Source organism: Sorex fumeus, unplaced genomic scaffold, assembly GCF_029834395.1.
Source record: "Sorex fumeus unplaced genomic scaffold, SorFum_2.1 ptg000128l, whole genome shotgun sequence".
Lineage (NCBI taxonomy): Eukaryota > Metazoa > Chordata > Mammalia > Eulipotyphla > Soricidae > Sorex > Sorex fumeus.
In genome coordinates, this window is record NW_026606185.1 from 16,861,947 (window position 1) to 16,886,079 (window position 24,133).

General features: G+C 37.8%; 1 protein-coding gene across 7 annotated transcripts in view; it reads right to left on the reverse strand.

The window, feature by feature from the left end:
- PTPRM (protein tyrosine phosphatase receptor type M) overlaps positions 1 to 24,133 on the reverse strand; it is an 890,665-nt gene that overhangs the window by 479,548 nt on the left and 386,984 nt on the right. For all 7 annotated transcript variants that reach the window (XM_056137857.1, XM_056137858.1, XM_056137855.1 and 4 more), the window contains exon 5: positions 5,553 to 5,668. In XM_056137857.1, coding sequence (XP_055993832.1) covers positions 5,553 to 5,668 — 116 coding nt within the window. The remainder of the gene's footprint in view (positions 1 to 5,552; positions 5,669 to 24,133) is intronic.

Consider the following 24,133-nt stretch of genomic DNA (forward strand, 5'->3'; position numbering starts at 1 on the left):
GAAGATTAATTCATTTTTCTACTTTCCCTTCACCAGCTTCCCACATAATCTAAACTTGTCCATCCTAGGCTTGCTCAAAGATCCCATTCATCTACTCTTGAAAAGGCATTTCCACTGTTTGCTTGTTTTCCACTATTTGATATGGAAGCTAAACCTTTATCATCCCCACCCATTTCCGAGACTGATTTAGTAGCCAAGTAGTAGGGACTGAATGCTCTCCCACCCCTTTCTTAAAAGATTTAATCCCCAAAGTTATAGCAATGGGTGTAGATTTGTGGGGATGTAATTGGGTGCAAGTGAGACCCCAAAGTGGGGCCCATATAGGATCAGGGTCCTTTTGAAGGGCAGAGGCTCCTAGAGGATATCTGAAAGTACACCAAAGATAGTAGCCTGGACATGATGGGGCTGGATTCAGGAGAGCCACAACATTCAGACAGTAAGATATTAGGCTTCTGTCCCCAGTTTCAGTACTATAGTGAATAAATGTTGAGCGGCTATCCTACCTCATCCACAACAGTTTGCCTTAACATCCTGAGCTGACCAAAACAGGGAGAAAGATTAAAGAACAGGGGACTTCTGCAATGTGTTAAAACAGAAGTGTTTAAAATACGCAAAAAAAAAAAAGATGTAGGAAAAAAGGGGGACAAAATGGCCCAGGCTCCCTGGAAGAGAAAGTACAAAAGAATATACCATCATTGGATTGACAAATGTCAATGAAACTTCACTGACCATGAGAGAGAGAGAAATCTAAGATTTTTTTCTTCTACCTCTGTCTCTCTTACACACATACGCACACACACACAATAAAGTAACAGAAAATTGAGGCATCATATGTAATCAAAAAGTTTATAAGAGCATCAGAGTTAAGTAAAGCACATAAGATACTTGCCTGCATTCAATCCCTAGCACTGCATATGATCCCCTCAGTCCCACAAAGAAAAATCCTCGAGTACAGAGGCAGGATTAAACCTAAGCACAGCTGGTTGTGGCCCCCAAAACAAACTAACAAAAGTTTATAAGAAGTGTGATAATGTGCTGAGTGCTTATACAATTTACAGCTATATTTAATTATTTAATTTTAATATCTCCCATAGTTGGAGATCATTTTATATGTATAGTTTGCCATATTGGCATGAGTCTCCTGCCCTCATGCCTGGCTGTCCATCCCTAGGCCCTTTGGAGGGGGATGGGTTGAGTTTTCCTCCCCGCCCTGAGCAGAGACCCGGCAGCCAAAGACCTCCAGAACCAGCCACTTATGCTTAAGACCACTCTCCACACATTCAGATGAGCCTCACGCATGAAGGAAGCAGCAGAGGAAACCAGGCATGTGGGACCCGGGGCTAGATCTCCAAACCTGCTCCTGCTCGGATTGGGACTGGGCCTCCTCCACCCAGATCTCTCATCTTCCAGTAGCTAGGCATTACACCCACCAACTGCTCCCAGCACCTTGTTATCCTATCAACGGCCAAAACCCAGACACTATAAAACCCAGCTCCCAGAAGCACATGGTTGCATTTGTGGCCAGCGACCTCTTACTATCTAGTTCTTACTCTTGGAGATAGCACAGCAGGTAGGGTGTTTGCCGACCTGGCTGGCCGAGTTCAATACCTTCACCCCTCTCAGAGAGCCTGGCAAACTACCAAGAGTATCTCGCCCTCACAGCAAAGCCTGGCAAGATACCCGGGACATATTCAATATGTCAAACACAGTAACAAGTGTCACAATGGAGACGTTACTGGGCCCGCTTGAGCAAATCAATGAACAACGGGAGAACAGTGACAGAGACAGATTGCCATATATAATATTACATAGAAAGTATATATGACAAATCATTCATGGGAGTTTTATATTACATATAAAATTCCATAAACAATATCTTACTACTATACATTGTCGAAAAGGTCTTTAAGGTACTTTGCAGCTATAATAATGGATGCTCCTGAGCTGTGCTTCATTCTGATTGTGAATCCTAGATAAAACAACCAAATTGGCACTAACCTTTGTAGCTCATACCCATTAACTATAAAAATGTCTTCCTTAGTTTCTTCAAAAGGTTTATTTGGGCTACAGTTTTGTGAAAGATTCTGACAAGAATTTTAATTATAAAATTACTTAATTTTTATTATAAATAATCAAACTATGGGCCATATTTCTATAGGTATAAATCAACCTGACCTGGAAATACACATAGACACCTTTGTTATGGTTAAGATGGCTTCTAATATTAATCATGTAATATGGTCACAATAACACTTGTCAAATGGTAGGTATATTTTCTATTCATCTGGAGTGATAGCACAGTGGGTAGGGCATCTGCCTTGCATGCAGTCGACCAGGTTCGATTCCTCTGTCTCTCTTGGAGAGCCTGGCAAGCTACTGAGAGTATTCTGCCTGCAGAGCAGAGCCTGGCAAGCTCCCTGTGGCACATTCGATATGCCAAAAACAGTAAAAAGAAGTCTCACAATGGAAATGTTACTGGTGCCCGCTCAAGCAAATAAATGAACAATGGGAGGACAGTGCTACAGTGCTAGTCTGGGGTAAAAGATGACAGAGCAATACACTGAAAATAATTAGTGGTGAAATAAAAGTAAAGAAAAATGGGTATACTTGTCTGACCTATGCCATTTACCTTAGCAATCCTGCAATTTAAACTTCTCCCTCAAAACAAGTATAAAATCATAATATATATCCGTAAAATGGTACAAATCCTGGTGAAATAATCTAATAAATCATGGTGTCCTAATAATTAAAATGTATAGTTAAATAGAATGCAACCAAATTGGAAAGAAAAAATAATAAAGTACTATACAAACTGAGACAAAAATTATAGAGAATTATCTATATTCCATAACAAAATGTTTTCACATTAAAGAATATATTGATGACTTCTAATTCTTGATTTACTACTCCTAAAACTAGTTTACTATTCTGAATGTATCCCAAAATTTCTTTTCAGATTCAAGTGAGTTTCCCTGCACCAAAACTGTGACAGCATTAGAGTTATAAGGAAGAAATACTCATATTCATAACTTTAGACTGGAGAGAGTTGGATCACAGTTTTAGGTTTGATTTTCCTCACAACTTCTAACAAATGGCTTCAACAAAGAGAGAGGGCATGAAGGCATGAAAGTTATATGAAACTAACATCCTCTACAAATTATCATGGCTAGCATCCACTCAGCACAGATATAGGTGGAAAGAAATCAGCTTTTCAAGTGAAGAACACTTTCCTTGTACCACCATCTATTATAAGATGAACATCCCTCATCAAAATACACAGCCAACCAGGGAAAATAAATTATTTAATAATCAAATTATGGCATTATAACAAAAATTTACCCACACCCCTTAGAATTTCAAGGTCACTTGTCTATTCCCCATCAGTCAATCAGTGACACACAGTGCGAAAGCTACAGGACAATAAGATGCCTGATGACAAGACCAAGGAAATAGTAGGCAATAAACTAAGAAAAAAGTGAGTTAACTGTATAAAAATTCATCAAACCAAGACTAAACTTATTGTCAAGGTAGAAAAATTCTTGAAAATATGATTTGTTTAGAAAATGAAAGAGCAAAATATAAAGACTAATTTGAACATTCTATTTCAGTATTCTGCACATATTACTTCTTCCTGGCTTGGTACACTAGCATATGAGACTGGAGCATGATAGAAAGGTAGGAGAATGGAGAATTGTGTGTAACGAACCTAGACAGTATTAAAATCACCTCCTCCCAGTTAGGTATGTGGCTCAGCAGCAGAGCATTTGCCTTACATGTGTGAGGCTCTGGGTTCAATGTCTGGCTCTGCACAGTTCCCTAAGCACTGCTAGAAGCAACATCTGAGCACCAGCTAGAGACTGGGCATAGCCAAACACAAAAACAAAACAACACAAAGCCAAAAATCTTCCTGCTCTTCCGGAATGAATTTCCCATTTGACAACACATTATTGATGAACTCTGGGTAAGTACATATGGCTGTCTCTAGTTGGGTTATATCCAGATATGAAAAAATGATAATGACCATTTATTTTGTATTTAAAATTAAAAATGATAAGGTGCATAAAAATTAGTGTAGTACCAGTGTAACTAATTACAATAATAACTATACTGTAAAGGAAGCCCTTGTGGAGAGGAAACAGGTGGAGAGAAGCAGCTGGCATGAAGAAAGTAGAAGCCATAGAGAAAAGGAAGAGCACACACAGAACAATGGAGAGTAAAAACGAATGGACAACAAAACCACCAAACCAAACCAAACCCAAGCAGCCACGGCATCTGTAGGAAAAGGAAGAAGTGATAGCAACAGCCAAGGTGAAAACTGAGCAGCCTTCAGTTAGCAACACTAGTGAAATATTAACATACACTTTGAAGGTGAAACTGTACTCTCCAAAACATATAAAGTCAAATATACATATAATTAATGTTATCTCAACTTAAAAAATAAAGAAAATGTGTTTGGGGAGATAGTTCATGGATTAAGGTGCTTGCCTTGCAAACAGATGGCCCCCAGTTTAATGCCCTATACCAGATATGGTCTCCTGAGCACCATCAGAAGTCACTTTTGAGTATTGAAGCATTGAGTATGGGCTGGTTTGGCCCTGCAGTGTCCCAGGCCCACCTCGAAAAAGGAACTAAGAATAAAATTAGAAAATAGTACAATTATAGGTGCAGATCATTTAATGTCACTTATCCATTCTGTTAGAATTCCCAAGAACAGGGACCTGAGCAGGTAGGGCATTTGCCTTGTACATGGCCAATCCAGGTTCAATCCCTGGCATCCCATATGGTCCCTTGATCATTACCAGAAGTAATTCCTGAGCATTTCTGGGTGTGACCCAAAGACAAACAAACAAACAAAAATTGCCACAGATTCGCAAGAGCAAGGATCAAGCTATGAAACTGTTTTCCATATGGTACAATTATGAATATACTAGAAAAATTCAGCTAAAATGCTCATAAGTAAAATACGTATTATTAACTTCTAAGTTTTAGTGTTGTGCTCTGGATACTCAAATTAGATAAAAACCTGTAAATGTATATGAGGAACTGGGAGGCAGTGCAAGAGCCAGTCTTAATTCTCTCCCTAGATCCACACAGCTCCCAAATATCACTGGGGGAGCAGCACTGAAGGTTGTTCTGGTATCCAGAATTACAGGGCCTGCAGAGCACCTTTTTCTTGGGTCTTGGCACTGAATTGCTAGCTTGGCTCTCCCATGGGTAGAGACACCTCATGGGTAGACCTCCCCAAATAAATAAATGAATGTCACACAAGTCATTTGGGAAACTGTTGCAAGGAGAGTGCAGGGATAAGGATTTTCTCTTTTGTACTGTAATATATTGCTTTACACATAATTTGACAAGCAGTTCTTCAAGATGAAAGAGGAAACTAATAAAAAAATTGAAAAATGTCTGGAAAATACATTAGCTTATGTAAAACTCAGGAATCTAGCCAATTACCAGTGAAGAACGCAAATAACTGGGAAAGTCCTCCACAAAATCAGTCTCCATTAGCAACCAGATACTCACTCAGTTGCAGAGAAAATAAGTTACTGTACCTGTAACCAGAGCCTGTCACTTGCCACAGTCCTGCCAATGGCACTGCACTGGAAGGTGGCAAACTGGCCAGCATTCACCTCCACATTCTGGATCCGCAGGAAGTGGGGAGTCCTGGCTACATGAAGGAAAAATAGGTTATTAGACATGGAAATCTGCAACTAATATATATCTTTCTAATATAGTTGGGGTTTCAGATCTTCCCATCTTGTTCACCTTTGTAGAAAATAATGATTTTGCTCATAAAAGCTGTAAAAATTTCATTGATCAGAAAAGATACCATGGAAGGCTTTGGCGTGCTCTGCAAAAGAATAAAGAAGCTAAATATTCTGGGATAGAAGCAAACAGAAAGAAGATATTTCATTGTTCCTGCTGTGCAAATTATCACAGCTCAGCAGTCTTCTTGTAATAACATATCTGTATTAATAAAGATTATACTGAAGGCTAATTGATGTTTTGAACAAAAACATATTAGATATTTATACTAGCAACATGAAAAGAACAGTTAGAAGTTAAACGATGTTGTCAAGGAAACTTTTTAAGCCAAGTACAGAGCTGTGCACAACATATATTTTAATACATCTAATTGGTAAGCAGCATTACTTGTGTAATATTTTCCAAATACAAAAAATACTATCCCTATAGACAGACTATGTGAAATTACTCTGGGACTGCATAGCACGCATTTTTTTGCTGATTCTTATTTCCAATTCAGGGAGAAAGAATGATTTCAAACGCCAAAAAGCACTGAGTCTCATAACATACACTGTCCACAGGGGAAAGCTGTTTAAATAAAGGATAATTCTATTTGATCTGGGATGCACAGTCCAATTTCTGCAGTACACTTAAAATACATGTCAAGGAAGTGAAATGATAGGTCAGGAATTAAATTGTATGACAACTTCTACTTTTAGAGCAGGAAATGATGACAAAGACAGAGTGACAGAGGCATTGTGGGGTGGGGTGGGTGGACATGTTAGGGAGAAGAAACAAAAGGGAAAGGCCCATACTATTTTGTGGGATGGACAGATAAATATGAACAACTGAAATAGATTATCTATGCTTTGCCAGCTTTCCACCATTGCCAACATGTCTATAAACTATGTCTAGATACTTTCAAAGATAGTGCACAGAAGATAGGTCACGTCAATGATGATAAAGTATTAACATTAATCTGAAAAATATATAATTAAGTATTGGGTTGGTTCCTATTGAAGAATAAGACAAATGCATTTTATTACCAATTACACACAGGGAATCTTCATTACTATTTAGAGACCACAAATAATTCAAACAATATATTCATGATGCAAATCATGCAAAATGTCCTAAGTAGAACATTTTTGTACAATTAAGACTCATTGTAGTTAACACTAAAACATTAATTTAAAAACCCATGAATAAATTTCACTCATGTAATCAAATTATTTTTGCTTAACAACAATAATCTATACTTTTAAAGATCTCGGAAAAAGTCACTACATTAACTTTCTCACACTTTTTAGAAAGATTCATTGGTATTAGAAAATGGAAAAAATAGTCATTGTTGAGAAGTTAGATACCAGCAACATTTCCATAGAAAATTCACAAATGTTGTATAAGTGCTTCCTTCATTTTATAGGTGGGAGGTGGGAAGGGAAGATTTGGTGTTTGGTTGATAAATGGTTATGAAGTGTGAGAACTAGTGTGTCATCTCTGGCCCACCCAGTTCCAAAGCCCAGCACAGCCCACTAAGCCACACTACCTTTATAAGCTTGTTCACTCTATCAGTCTCTCTCAGACTGGAAGTCGCACCCTTTCTCACTGCTGGAACTATAGCTTTTTTCAAAGTCCTCCTCAGACTAATACTTCCACAAAGGTTCTTAGAATCTTTTAGCTAGTTAGAGTTTTCTATATTTACATGTCTTCCACTGTATGCATATCTTTATGCTGAAATTTTGCTTATTTGTCTCTTAATCACTAGCATGTGCATTGGATATAACTTTATGCCAAAGCCTTCTATATAGCAGCACTCAATATTGCCATAAAATTGAAGTTAAATTACATAAAATGGTAAACCACACATATATCCCTGAAAATTTTAGCTTGTATGAAACTTGACCCTCCCGTCCATCTCACTTCTGAGTCAAATTCTGACTATACAATATGCATACAATGATTATTTTAGGTCATCCCCAAATGGGCAGAGATCAGTAAGAATTTGACATTTGGCTAAAAGGAAAACTACATAAGGAAAGTAAGAGTTGTCTCCCAGTTGAGCAAATTGAAATAAAACTAGTACACTTCTATTAAAATGTAATTATACAAAGTTTTTTCCCAAATATTTTTCTTCTGTAAAATCATTCTAAGCACATGGTCCCTGACTACACCAACACTCAACTACACTCCATGTATACACCAACAGCAAAGAGGAAGAAAATCAATCGCATGGAAAGTTCTTCACCAGCACATTGGTACAAGATCAATTTCTGCTACTTCACAGAAATTCTAAGGTAACTGATAGGAGCTTTATGCTCCACAATCCTTCAGGATACACACACAGCATCCACACGTGAACACACACACACACACACACACACACACACACAGTCACACACTCTGCCCTGCACTTGGACCCCTAAAGTTTCCTGCTAAGGAAAATTTCCTTCTCAGATCATCAGCAAGTTCCTAAAAGATCCTACTTTTTTTGGGGGGAGGGGACTACTCTAAAACTTTGGAAACTCTATATTCAAAACAATTTTTTCTGTAGCTTTTCCTTTTCTCCCTTTTTTCTACATATTTCTCCCAGAAAAAGAGATATGTATCTGAATTAAAACTTGCCTCATTTTCCTTTCAGAGTTTGTGTTATTCCTGTAGGTGTTTTTTGTTTTTCCATGGTCAACAACTAAGGAGGGTGTCCCAATATTATCACTAAAATCTTAGGGAAATAGAAAAATCACATTTCTGTAGCTCCCCCCCAAAATTGGTAAGCAATGCAAGTCTTCCAGAAATAAATGCCCATGAGCCCAAGAAGACTTCTCAATTTTTTTCCCCTCCCACCCCACATCCCTCCAACCTACCCTGCCTCTGTGGCAGGGCATTCCCTTTTGTTCTCTTTCTCCTTTTGGGTGCTAAGAGGACTTCTCAATTAAGTGGTATCTTGGAGGAGTCTCAGTAAACCCTATGCTCCACAAAAGCAGGTAGGATCCTCCAAAGCTAAGCCCAATACCTTGTACTTTAGGAATGGCAAAGAAACAGTCACCACACCCAACATAGCTCAGCTCTGTTCAGAATCTGCCACTAGATTAATACCGAGATGAATGCAGACAAGCTAGCAGTGGGCATTGGGTCGTGAAATTATGGGGATATCCTACAAAGATGAGATTTGGGGAGTGGGGTAACAGGGGGCTGGACCACACCTGGCTTGCTTGCTCAAAGCTTATTCCTGGCTCTGTGTTCAGGGATTCCTCCTGGCATGCCCCGAGAACTGTATGTGATGCTGGAGATGGTATTGGGGTCTGCTACAGGCAAGGTGATCACCTTAACTTCTGTACTGTTTATCTCTCAAGTCCCCAAAGATGAACTACATTTTTTTAAAATTTTTAAAGTAGACTCTTAATCTGGCACAGTTTGGTAACTGAAAATTAAAAATTAGAAGTCCCTCCTAAAACCCACTGCAAAGTATGCTAGATGTGAATTTCTCAGGCCTTGGCTTGTACTCAACCTGAGATTCCTCCCTTCACTTTCTCTACTCACCCCCTACTTATTTTTCCCCCTCTGCTGGGGGCAGGGTGGTAGTGGTACACATCTGGTCACAATTCTCAAAATCCCTTGATTTTGTCTCATGGATCGTAACTGAATTCTTTAACCTTTCATATCAAGAGAGTCTACGAAGGTCATAAAAAATGTCAGAGGTTTTGTTCACCTCTCCTCCTGTGTATGCAGAAATGCGGGAATGGCATCTCTCTTCAAGCAATCTCTGTCTTCCTTTTCCACCTATAATCATTAAGGGAGAATCCCAATCCTTCAAAAGTTACACTTTGTTGTTTCTCTTGAATTCATACCCTAAGTCTTTGATTCTCCCTAGAACTATTTTGAGGTTTCTTTTTTCCCCCATTGTATATTGGGGATGGGGAGGCAGGAGGGATACTGGGAACACTGGTGGTGAGAATAGGCACTAGTTGGAGGGATGGGTACTGGGTCATTGTATGACTGAAATGTAATCATGGTAGTTTGTAAGTCTATAACTATCTCATGGTGATTCATTAAAATAAATAAATAAAATAAATAAATAAAAAGAAGTGTTTAACATGTTTTAGTGTATCTCACAGTGATTGAATTAAAATAAATAAAAATAAAATTAGAATAAATAAGTTACACTTTGTGAGGCACATGGGACAAACCAAAATACATTTCATTTGCAGCACTAAGACTAAGCTTCCCATGGATTACAATCACTTCCAGAAAATAAATTTCAAATTTTCAAACGTTTAAGTTCATTTCTTATTAAGCACAACAGGAGAGTTGCTTTGGAAAAGAAAAAGCGGGCCACCATATATGTCTCTTCTCAAAATATTACAGCATCGCTTGAACTGCCTGAGAAAATATGTAATTTATTTTACCTCAAATCTGGGCCAAAGCGATAGCACAGCGAGTAGGGCGTTTGTCTTGCACGCAGCCGACCAGGGTTCGATTTCTCCGCCCCTCTGGAAAAGCCCAGCAAGTTACCAAGAGTATCCATCCCATATGGCAGAGCCTGGCAAGCTCCCCGTGGTGTATTCCATATGCCAAAAACAGTAACAACAATTCTCACAATTTGTTATGGGTGCCTGCTCGAGCAAATCAACAAACAACGGGAGGAGAGTGCTACAGTGCTACCTCAAATCTAAAATGACTTTCTACAACAGCAAAGTTAGATTTTATTTGTTCTTCATTTGTAGATAATGCCTTCATGCATATAGATACTCCGCTAAAAATTACTAATTGTGCATAATTATTACGATATAGAAATTATTTTCTTATGATTTGTGATCAAATAATATTTCACAATTGTAAAATTTTTCCAGTAATATGGGCTGGAGCAATAGCATGGCGGTAGGGCATTTGCCTTGCACACAGCCAGCCTGGCGGAGCCACGTTCGATTCCTCCGCCCCTCTCAGAGAGCCCGGCAAGCTACAGAGAGTATCTCGCCAGGACAGCAAAGACTGGCAAGCTACCCGAGATGTATTCAATATGTCATATATTCGATATGCCAAACACAGTAACAAATCTCATGATGGAGATGTTACTGGGCCCGCTCGAGCAAATCGATGAACAATGGGAGGACAGTTCAGTAATATGCATTAAGATAGCATATATTTAAATATATACTTAGAAATTTATCTTCAATGAGCAAAGATTTTTTTTTTTTGAAAAAAGCATGAATGTCTGATTTTTTTGTTTTGCTTTTTGGGTCACACCCAGTGATGCACAGGGGGTTACTCCTGGCTCTACACTCAGGAATTACTCCTGGTGATGCTCGGGGGACCATATAGGATGCTGGGAATCAAACCCGGGTCATCCTCTGTGCAAGGCAAATGCCCTACCCTCTGTGTTATTGCTCCAGCCCTACTTTTTTGTTTTGTTTTGTTTTATTTATGATATTTGGATGTCTAGTTGTCCAGTAGTTCACTTATTTGTATTGGGTAAAATGAATGAAAACCCAGTCTATAATGGGGGTTGGAGTAGATGAGGGAGTTAACAGAAAGAAAAAAAATCCTATAACTTCTAACAGAATCCTCTCACAAGAAAGAAAACCTACCCAGTGTTTATGTTCATGTGCAGAATCTCCAGGGTGCCCTGGCTTTGCACAGAATGATCAGAGTGTCCTTTACTATTAATCAACTTTGTCTATTATTATGTTGCTTGGGATATGGGGGTGGGTGCTATATCTGAATACACTTGGGGACTACTCCTGGTTCTGCATTCAGGGCCAATGTCTAGTCATTCCTGGCAGTACTCAAAGAATCATATGTGGTGCTGGGCATCAAAATACAGTCACCCATGTGCAAGGCAAATGATGGAATCCCAGTACTATATTTCTGGCCCTGGTCCATTGATACAGTTCTACCTTTTTGAATATATATGTGACAACCATGCACTTAAAAAACATTTTTTACATTACATGCAGCATTTTCCTGTAAATTATTCAACAAAAGCTTCTCCTATATTAACATATCACTTTTTTAAAAAACCACAAAATTTATAAGGAATTCATTACAAATTCAACTACAGCCATTTAAAAGTGTGCCTATTATATAACAATGATTTTCAATCAGAGTCAATATCACTACTCCATCTTCCGTGCTCAGTCTACTTGACAATGTCTGGAAACATCTTTGTTTGTCAAACAGGGTTGGTATGGGACCACGTAGATAGCACAAAGGTCCAGACTACAGGTTTAAATGTGGGAGGCCTGGATTTAGTCACAAGTACCATTAGGTAAATCTGAAACAAGCTGAAACAGGTCCTGAGCATCAGCCGGTGTGTCCCCAAACTAAAACCAAAGAAACAAATTAGTTTGGGTGGAAAAAGGTGTCATGGGATGACTAAGACTGAGGATGCAGTTAAACATTAAAATATACAAATATTAAACAGTTTCCATAACCATGATGCACACAGCAAGATGTGTCAATAATTGAGAAACTATGATATATATCATAAGGATGCATGGAAGTTTACAGAAACACTCCCCTATGGGTGAATATAGGAGTTTCTCATATGTTAAGATAAAAGCCTTCATAATTAATACTCAGGTAGACCTTTTTCATTACATTATATATTTAGAATTCAAATTACTAGACAAAACTATGATTTCTAAAAGACTACACAAATGCCAATTGTTTTAAACTGCTTTCTACATGCATTTATAAAGGTGTTCACCATCCTAATTCCTAAATAGTATTAACTTTTATTATTTCTTGAGAAATTTATAAAATATACAGATATATACTAAAGGCCCTCCCGTTGATCATCGATTTGCTCGAGTGGGCCCAGTAACGTCTCCCTTGGAGACTTTGTTGTTACTGTGTTTGGCATATCGAATACGTCATGGGGAGCTTGCCAGGCTCTGCCGTGCGGGCAAGATACTCTCGGTAGCTTGCCAGGCTCTCTGAGAAGGGCGGAGGAATCGAACTCAGGTCGGCCATGTTGGCTGCATGCAAGGCAAATGCCCTACCGCTCCAGCCCCAGATATATATTATGTATTATTAATTATTTCCTTGTTTTATTATTTTTATTTTTTATTATTTTTCATCTTAGTAAATACAAGATGCACAAAGAATTCTTAGTGTTTGTGGGAAGGGTCATTGAGGCCTTTCCTGGAAATGCCCAGAGGTAAGTACTGGCAGTACTCAGGGATCATCTGTGGATCCTGAGATCCATCCAGAATCAGCCGGGTACAGGCAAGGACCTTAACCTCTGGACTCTCTCTGGTCCCTATAACTTTTCCTTTAGAATGGTTTTGATCCTAGACACTGTTTCCACAAACATTTCCTATGTCCATACCATATTAATTGTATGATGAAATTGAGATGCTAAGGAATTTGTGCCTTTCTTCAAACTGTATTTTAGGGGACCTTTATGTTGAACGGATTTGACCATCTTTCGTTTGTAAAATCAATACTTGACTGAGAAAAAAACTGCAAGAAAATACAATATGACTAGGAGAAGAGCACTACAATTCAAATAGAAATTAAAAGAAAATGTAAAAACCTAGTAAGTATAAAAATTCTTCCAAACAAAGAACCATTAGTAAATGAAAGATAATTGGACTGAATGGAAGACAAGAACTCATTCACCAAGATAAATAAGACAAAGGGACCATGGAAATCAGTTTTTTACATCAAAGTTCTCCAAGAATATGAAATTCAAAATTCCTGCTAATGATTTTTTAACCTTGTTTTCCAATAAATATTCCTCTCTTCACATTTCCAAGGTTCCTGAATATTTCTAGTCCTCTATTGTGTAGTCTAGAATTGTTTTCAATTGGAAAGCAGTTTTAAAACTGGCACTATTTCAAGATTTATATTTCAGTGCATTTGTACTTAGCATTTAAGCATCAATACTTCAGTCCCTAACAGTCTCCAAAAAGAAGCAAAAGTTTCTAAACCTATGCCTTACTGGAGTTTTATAAAATAAGGATTTTCTTTCAAGTAATTTTTTAACATGTTAGGTAAAGATGAAACGAGACAATGGCAGCAAGGCATCTGTATCTGGCATGGAGTCCCAGATGTGTTCATTATTCTTTAAAATAACTGAATTATCAATGGAAACTGGAAAAGATCCTAAGCAAAGTTTTGATCCCATGCTGAGCATATGTTCTGAATCTTGCCAAAGTACCTTAATTGTAACACCAGGTAGAGTACCATTAGAGTGGAAAATTTTAATCTATCGTATATTCAAAAGGAGAAATTTTCTCTCTCCCTCCAAATTTATAGACCTATTTGTCTCCTGGATACCCTCTTAAAATGCTATGCCAGTTTTCTTGTGAAATCAGCTGGAGTTCTAAAAACTAAATATCTTCCATGAATATCAAATAGGAGTTTAGTCCTACTTTCCTATTTTCTCATTTGTGCAGTTGCCTATTACTTTCTATTAAGAAACGAGTTGTGAAAAATAAGTGTTCTTGTTTTAATTAATCTCAAATTAGAATTTGATCTTAAAGACGGGAAGTACCATAAACCAAGTACAAATCTTTTATAAGTGTTTCATGTTATTGGTTCTTCAAAGCCTGTATTAAAATAGAAATTATAAAATTAGACAACAGTGATTTGTGAGGCTACACACTAAAAACTGAGTGAAACAAAACCAGTTGTTTCTTCAACTCATTTTTTGTTCATTTACATTTTAATGTGATGCTATAGTTGCAATTATGTGGCACACTATCACCAATAAGGAAGCCAACTGCTGCCCCCAAACAGTCTGGCATTGTCCACATTAACTCTAAAAAATAAATATTATTTTGCAAATTAAAAAAAAAGTTGTTCATGATTGGGTTTCAGTCAGACAATGTTCTAACACCCGTCCCTTCACCAGTGTATATTTCCAATCGTCAATGTCCCCAATTTCCCTCCTTCCACCTCCCATCCTGTCTGCCTCTATGAGACACTTCTCTAGACCTCTCTCTCTCTCTCCCTCTCTCTCTCTCGCCATTTGGTCATTATGGTCATTATGGTTTTGCAAACATTTTTATTAAATGCAAATGCTCACTGTTAGATCATCTCATCATCAAATTAAGCAATTCAGTTACCTAAGTTTACAATTTATAGTAATTTAATTTTACTCTAATAATAATAAATCAAAAAGCTAAATTTTCAGGTTGAAAAGTATACTTAATATTTTTATCCAAAAAAATAAAAGTAGACACTAAGTAAAATAAATTTCATGATATACCCTAATTTTGAAGATGAATGGTATTACCTTGGGAATGTTTGGTAAGTTTTTATATGCTTAAAATAAATGTCAGTTCTGGGCCTTATGCATCTGTCAACCAAAGCACATGAGTCTTCATAAAACAGAACATATTCATAGAATAATTCTAAATTTTATTTGTCACAACTACTCTTATCTTAATAATTCTTTAATGTCTTAATTAAAATCTAAATTTAGAAGGAGACAAGCAACATTCAGTCATGCAAATATAGAAATGAGTGAAAAATTGTTTTATGAAATAAGAAAAATTTTGAACCTAGCATAGCATAATGTGAATTCAGCACATTTTTGAACTAAAGAATATGCTGACTTATTTCAAACTGTCAAAGTATTAAAATAGAATAAACTTGGATTTACCATTTAAAGTATCCAGTATATGTAGAATATGGTCTAGAAAACTTCTTTTAGAGTTTTTATTATATTTTATTGGGCTGGAGTGATAGCACAGTGGGCAGGGTATTTGCATTGCAAGTGGCCAACATGGCCGACCCGAGATCGATTCCTTTTCCCGTCTCGGAGAGCTTGGCAAACTACTGAGAGTATCTCATCTGCATGGCAAAACCTGGCAAGCAACCCATGACGTATTCGATATGCCAAACTCAGTAACAACTGTCACAATGGAGACATTACTGGGCCCACTTGAGCAAATCGATGAACAACAGGAGGACAGTGACAGTGAACAGTGACAAAATATTATATTTTATTATATTCTTTATTTGGCAGCACAATAATTGGGCCTGATTCTTTTTTTTTTTTTTTTTTTTTTTTTTAGTTTCCTGAGCATGAACTAGAGCGATAGCACAGCGGGTAGGGTGTTTGCTTGAAAGTGGCCAATATGGCCGAGCAGAGTTCGATTCCTCTGCCCCTCTCGAAGAGCCCGGCAAGCTACTGAGAATATCTCACCCACACGGTCAAGCCTGGCAAGCTACCTGTGACGTATTCGATATGCCAAACACAGTAACAACAAAGTCTCATGATGGAGACGTTACTGGGCTGCTCGAGAAGCATCAATGAACAATGGGGCAACAATGACAGAGAGTTTCTGAGCATTTATTTGTTTGTATAATTGAAGACTAGTGGAATTCTTTGACATAAAATAAGCTATAATTTAGTACTATATTTATTTATTTATTTATTTTCGGAGTGCCAGAAATCAAATCCAGGGACTCATACATTCAAGAAAAGATTTATACCACTGGGATAAATACCTAGTCCAGCATTATTTATTTTGTTGCTCAAACTGACTCAGATAAAATTAGTAGGAGTCCACAATTGAGACTGGTTTCTTGTGCTTTTGAAATCAGCTGTTCATTCTTTTTTTTATTAATGAAATACCATGAGGTACAGTTGTAGACCTACAAACTTTTGTGCTTGGCTTTCAGTTGTACAATGATGGAGTACCCATCCCTCCACCTATGCCCATTCTCCACCAAAAATGATCCTAAAAGCTCTCCCACCTCCGGACCCCATAACTCCCCACTCTGCATCTGTGGCAGGCCATTCCCTTTTGCTCTCTTTTTCCTTTAGGGTGTTGTAGTTTTCAATAGAGTTATTGAGTAGCCATCGTGTTCAATCTAGTCTACTTTCAGCAGGTATCTCACATCCAGAGCGAGTCCTCCAAATATCCTTTACTTAGTGTTCCCTTCTCTATCTGAGCTGCCTTTTCCCCCAGCATGTGCTACCAGCTCCCTAACCATGGAGTGAACCTCCTGGTACTTATCTCAACTATTTTTGGGTGTTCGTCTCCCATTCTGTAACTTTATATTCCACAGATGAGTGTGATCTTTCTATGTTTGTCCCTCTCTTTCTGGATCATTTCACTTAGCATGGTACATTACATGTAGAACCAATTGTATGAGTTTCATGACTTCATCTTATCTAACAGCTGAAGAGTATTCCATTGTGTAGATGTACCAAACTTTCTTTAACCAGTCACCTGTTCTCGGGAACTCGGGTTTTCTCCAGATTTTGACTATTGTGAACATTGCAGCAATGAACATAGAAGTACAGATGTCATTTCACTGTATTTTTTGCCTCTCCAGGATATATTCCCAGGAGTGGTATTGCTAGGTCAAATGGGAGTTCAATTTCTAATATTTTGAGAATCGTCCATACGGTTTTCCAAAAGGCCTGAACCAGTTGGCATTCCCACCAGCAGTGAAGGAGGGCCCCACTCTTGCCACATCCACGCCAACTCTGGTTGCTTTTGGTCTTTTGGATTTGGGCCAGTCTCTGTGGTGTAAGATGATATCTTATTGTTGTTTTGATCTGCATCTCCCTGATGGTTGGTAATGTAGAGCATTTTCTCATGTGCCTTTTAGACATTCGGATTTCTTCTTTGAGAAAGTTTCTGTTCATTTCGTTGTCCCATTTTTTGATGGGGTTGGATGTTTTCTTCTTGTGGAGTTTAACCATTGCTTTGTATATCCTTGATATCAAACCCTTATTGGAAAGGGTATTGGATGAATATCCTTTCCCATTCTGTAGACTGTCTTTGTATTTTGGTCACTGTATCTTTTGAGGTGCAGAAGCTTCTTACTTTAAGATAGGCCCATGCGTTTATCTCTGTTTTCACTACCTTGGCCAGTGGTGTGTCATCTTTGAAGATACCTTTAGCTTCAATGTCATGGAGGGTTTTGCCAACCTTATTTTCAAGGTACCTTATGAATTCCAGTCTGATGTTTAGGTCTTTTTTTTTTTTGCTTTTTGGGTCACACCTGGTGATGCACAGGGGTGACTCCTGGCTCTGCACTCAGGAATCACTCCTGGCGATGCTCAGGGGACCATATAGTATGCCAGGAATCGAACCTGGGTCGGCCATGTGCAAGACCAATGCCCTACATGCTGTGCTATATCTCCAGCCCCTGATGTTGAGGTCTTTAATCCATTTTGATCTTACTTTTGTACATGGTGTTAGGTAGAGATCTGAGCCCACATTTTTGCATGTAGCTGTCCAGTTTTGCCAGCACAATTTTTTAAAGTGGTTTTCCTTGCTCACTTCACATTTCAAGCTCCCTTATAAAAGATTAGATGATCATATATTTGGGGAAGGGGGTGTCAGTATATTCAATCCTGTTCCATTGGTCTGCAGCTCTGCCTTTGTTCCAGTACCATGCTGTTTTAACTGTTACTGCTTTGTAGTAGAGTTTGAGGTTGGGGAGGTTGATTTCACCCATTTTCTTTTTTCCCAATAATTGCTTTAGCTATTCATGGGGGCTTATTGTTCCATATGAATTTCAGGAGGTTTTGCTACATTTCTTTGAAGGATGTCATGAGTATCCGTATAGGGATCACAGTGAATTTGTACAATGCTTTTGGTAGTATTGCCATTTTGACAATGTTAATTCTCCCGATCCATGAGCAGAGGATGTTTTTCCATTTTCTCATGTCCTCTTTTATTTCCTGAAGTAGCGTTTTGTTGTTTTCTTTGTACAGGTCTTTTACGTCCGTAGTTAAGCTGTTTCCTTGATACCTGATTTTCTGGGGCACAATTGTGAGTGGGATTGTTTTTGTCATGTCACTTTCTTCTACCTCATTATTTGCATATAGGAAAGCCATGGACTTTGGGGTATTGATTTTATAGCCTGCAACTTTACTATACAAGTCTATTGTTTCTAGGTTTTTCTTGGTAGAGGTTTTAGCGTTCTCTAAGTATAGTATCATATCAATTGTGAATAGGGAGTGCTTGATTTCTTCCTTTCCTACCTGAATGCCCTTAATATCATTTTCTTGCCTAACTGCTACTGCAAGTACTTCCAGTACTGTATTGAGCAGCAGTGGAAAAAGTGGGCATCCTAGTCTCGTCCCTGATCTTAGGGAGAAGGCTCTTACATTTTCCCCATTGAGGATGATACTTGCAATAGGCTTGTGGTAGATGGCTTTAACTATATTGAGGAAAGTCTCTTCTATACCCATTTTGGCGAGGGCTTTCATTCATAAACGGGCACTAGATCTTGTCAAATGCTTTCTCTGCACCTATTGATATGATCATATGGTTTTTTTAAATTTTCATTTGTTGATATGATGGATTATGTTGATGATTTCTGAATGTTAAACCATCCTTGCATCCCCTGATGAATGCCACTTGGTTATGGTTTTTGATCTTTTTGATGAGTTGTTGAATTCTATTTGCTAGTATTTTGTTGAGAATCTTCGCATCTGTGTTCATCAGGGATATTGGCCTGTAGTTTGCTTTTCTTGTGGTGTCTTTCTTTACTTTTGGTATTAGAAAAATATGGGCTTCATAGAAACTGTTTGGGAGACTTTCTGTTTCTTCAACTTCCTGAAAAAGCTTGAGAAGAACTGGCAATAGGTCCTCTTGAAATGTTTGAAAAAATTCGCTAGTGAATCCATCTGGACCTGGGCTTTTGTTTTTGGGAAGACTTTTGATTATAGTTTCAATTTTCTTGATGTTAATAGGACTATTCAGCTATTCTAGGTCTTCTTATTTCAGCCTTGGGATATTATAGGAATCCAGAAATTTATTCATTTCTTCTAGGTTCTCTTGTTTCCTGGCATACAGACACTCAAAGTAGTCTCTGATGATATTCTGAATTTCTTTGGTTTCTGTTGTGATATCCCCCTTCTCATTTCCGATTCAGTTTATTAGGGTTCTTTCTCTCTTCCTTTGTGAGTCTTGCTAGGGCGTTCGCCTTACACGCGGCCAACATGGCCGACCCGAGTTCGATTCTTACGCCCCTCTCGGAGAGCCCGGCAAGCTACCGAGAGAATTCGATATGCCAGACACAGTAACAACAAAGTTTCCAATGGAGACGTTACTGGGCCCGCTCAAGCAAATCGACGATCAATGGGAGGGCCTTTACTTACTTTACTATTTTCTCAAAGAACGAGCTCTTGGTTTCACTGATCTTTTGGATTGTTTTTTGGATTTCCATGTCATTGATTTCTGCTCTAAGTTTTATTATCTCCTTCCTTCTGCCTTGTTTGGGCTTCCTTTGTTTGTCCTTTTCTAAGATCTTGAATTGTGAACTCAAGTTGTTTATGTGGGCCCTTTCTTCGTTCCTGAGAAATGCTTGCAGAGCTATAAATTTTCCCTTAACTTAGCTTTAGCTGCGTCCCATAGGTTCTGGTAGTTGTGTCTTCATTCTCATTTGTTTCCATATATCTTTTGATTTCTTCCTGGATTTTTTCCCCTGATCCATTCATTGTTCAACATTGAGTTGTTTAATTTCCAGGTGTCCATTTTATTTTTCTGCTTCTGTACATGATTAACTTCTATCTTCAGTCCATTGTGGTCTGAGAAGATAGTTGATACAATGTCTATCTTCCTGATTCTTTTGAGGTATGCTTTATGGCCCAGTGCATGGTGTACACTGGAAAATGTTCCATATGCACTGAAAAAGAATGTGTATTCTTTTGGGGGGGGGGGGTATAAAGTCCTGTATAGATCTATTTTTCCTCGTGCTTCTATTTCTTCCTTCAGAGCCATTATTTCTTTGCTGAGTTTTAATCTTCTTGATTTATCCAGGCATGTTAAGGCGGTGCTGAAGTCTCCAATTACTATTGTGTTGCTTGAAATGTCCTTCTTAAGGTGTTTTACCAGTTGTTGTAGGTATTTGCTGTTCCCTAATCGGGTGTGTATACATTTAGGAGTGTGATTTCTTCCTGCTGGACATATCCCTTGATTAATAAAAAATGGCTTTAACTATCCCTTCTAATCTTTTTCAACTAGAAATTTATGGCCACTCCAGCTTTTCTGAGGGGGTTGTTTGCTTGCAGGGTTGTTTTCCATCCTTTGACTTTGAGTCTGTGTTTGTTCTGATTGTTCAGATGTGTTTCTTGTAGGCAGTAAAATGTTGGGTTCTGTCTCTGAATCCATTTTCCCACTCTATGTCTCTTAATTGGTGTATTCAGACCATTGATGTTGAGAGAGATTATTGTTATTGGGTTTTTAGTGTCATCTTTCTGTAAGAGTTTGCTGTTCTTGCAGGGGTTTGTCTTGTCTTACAGTAGCCCCTTTAGCCCTTCTTTTAGGTTTGGTTTTGAGTCTATGAAGTTCCTGAGCTGTTGTTTATCTGAGTAACACCTATTGAGGCTTCTGGACTCTTTTTATTGTCCTCTCCTCGTGTTGGGGATATGAATTGTTTCTTCATGTTGTTGTGTGGTATGGAGACTGGGAGTAGGAAAAGACTGGGCCCAGCTTTGGGGATGGACAGGAAAGGGCTTAGGGATAGTGCATGGCCCAAGGTCCCAGAGGATGACTGGGGCAGGTGCGCAGGGGAGGCACAGTCCTGAATTCGAATATTCACTCACTTGGGAGTGGGAGAAGACCGGACACAGTGCTGGAGACGGACAGGAAGGGGGGCCTGATTATATATAATTTTCAAACTTTAGAATTCAAATATCATGTGTACAAACTAGCTCTGTACTTACTTTGTTATTTGACAACATATATACAGGGTTGATGATGCATTAGAGATCATGCACTAGATTAGAGATGATACACTAGGACTAAGGAACATTAAATTGTTTTACATTCAAAAATTAATCAAAATAATTCATACCACCAAAGAATAAAAAATAAATATATTGATAATGTGATAAGGGTGAAGTTCAGAAAAGACTGCCATGTCATGGGGCATATTGAATCCTTTATGTTGGGACAGTCTGTGGAAACAATGGTGACAGGATAAATTTCAGCTCACCACAGACCTCTCTGACTCAGGACATAGCAGGGCTGAGGTTGGTCAGATCAATAAATCCTCAGGCTTCTGGGCCCAAGCATTACTAGGAGTAGTGGGCTCTGCTTTTTTGTTTCTTTATTCAGTTGGTGTCTTTTATTAGCTCTAATAAAAAAAATAGCCATAGCCTTTCTATGCAATATCCTAAAATTAATTAGGGCTAAGAAGCAAAATCACCAATATTTTGGGATACAAGATTAATATTCAAAAATCACTTGTATTTTATATATAAGCAATGAATAATCCAAAAGTTAAATTAAGGGAAAAAATTCACGTATATCAAAATAAAATACTTAGGAATGAATAATTTCTTTTGTTTTTTAAAAAATGCCAATCTTATAACCTCAACATTGCAAACACTACTGAACAAAAAAATGTAAAGGCCTCAATAAAAGAAAAGGGGTTCCCATTTTTATGGATCAAAACACCTAATATTATTACTCCAAAAATAATCTCTGATCAGAACAATCCACAAATTCAATGCCATCTTTGTAAAAATATACTTCAGCTTAATTTGTTTGTTTGGGGGCCACACCCAGTGATGGTCAGGGTTTACACTTAGTTCTGTGCTCGGATCTGATTCTGGGACTTGAACTGTGACTTTGCTGTGTTCAAGGCAAGACCCTTAAACCCTATACTATTTCTCTGCTCACAGCTGGGTTATTTACTTAAATTAACTAGCTGACCCTAAAATTCATATAGAAATGCAAGAGGCTCAGAATAGGCGAAAACATTTCTTGAAAAAGCAACTATACTATCCTTACATCCTTATTTCAGATCTCATTACAGTTACAATTAGCAAGATAGTGTGGTAACAGCAGGGCAGACATATTTCAAAGAAACAGTATTGAAGTTCCAGAAATAAACCCTGGAGCGATAGCACAACGGGTTGGGCATTTGCCTTGCATGCAGCCAACCCAGGCCGACCCGGGTTTGATTCCTCTGTCCCTCTTGGAGAGCCCGGCAAGCTATCGAGAGTATCTCGCCTGCATGGCAAAGCCTGGCAAGCTATTCATGATGTATTCAATATGCCAGACACAGTAACAACAAGTCTCACAATGGAGACGTTACTGGGACCGCTCAAGCAAATCTATGAACAACGGGAGGACAGTGCTACAGTGCTATAGTGCTATTTATGGCCAACTGATTTCCAACAATGGTGTAAATATAATTCAGTGTCATATAAATAGGGTTGCGACAAATAATACTGGAATATCTATGCATCCATATGCAAGGAGAATAAAGCTTTTTATATCATACATATCATATCATAGATAAGCATCAGTTCATATCACAGATTTTTTGAAATATGAGTAAATGCTATACTATGAAAATAATCATAAGAATAAACTTTCATGATTTTTGGACTAGACATTCTTGGCTACAACAACTAAGAGTGCAAGTAACAAAAGTAAAAACAGAAAACGGATTTTAATCAAAATTTGAAACTTTGTGCTCTAAACGTCAAAATGAAGATAATTTTCCCAAAGAGGAAAATATTTTCTAATCATATTATGATATGGGACTTATATCCAAATACATAAAAATTTTAACAATAAAAAAAACACCTCCTACCCTGAAACATGGGAAAGAGAGATCTGAAGAGCAATTAGTTGTCAAATGAAAAGATAATCAATGTCATAAGCAATAAGGCAATGAAAATCACAAAAAAATACAACTTCAAACCAAATAGAATGGCCATGGAAAAAAATGAAGATAATGACAAATACTGGCAAGAACACAGAGAAATTTGGGACACTTGCACACTATTGCTTAAAATGCAAAATGGTGTTGCAGCCTATTTGAGAAATACAGTGAATTTTTAAAAGCTAAAAAAGGGCTTCCATGTGACCAAGAAATTCCTTCTAAGTATATATCTGAAATAACTAAAAATAAATGTTCATAGCAACATTAGTGTGCTACAAATATTAGCAGTAGCACCATTCACAATAGAGGAAAATTGAAAACAACCCAAAAGTTTGTCAGTTGATAGATGATTTTTAAAATGTATATATATTCATGTAATGGATTACCAGAATTTAAGGGAAAAATATTATAACACTATACAAACTAGAAATGCTATGCTAAGTGAAAGAAGGCAGAAAAGAAGAATTGCATATTGTACAATTTAGTATATCTAAAGAGATAGCAGGTTACTGGAAACCTAACCTAGATGTGAGGAGCTGGAGAAATGGAGACATATTGTTAATGGGTAAAAGGTTTATTTTCACAGTGTTGAAATGATACAAAATTGTTATATTTTCATGAAAAACTCTGAATACACCAAAACCCATTATATTTGGTGAATTGTATGATATGTGAATCACTCCCAAAAAGTCTGTTAAAATTCTGCATGGTTTATAATACATATGACAAATGTAACTACCACAAGGTAATAACAGAAATGCCCATATAATCATAGCTCATAACC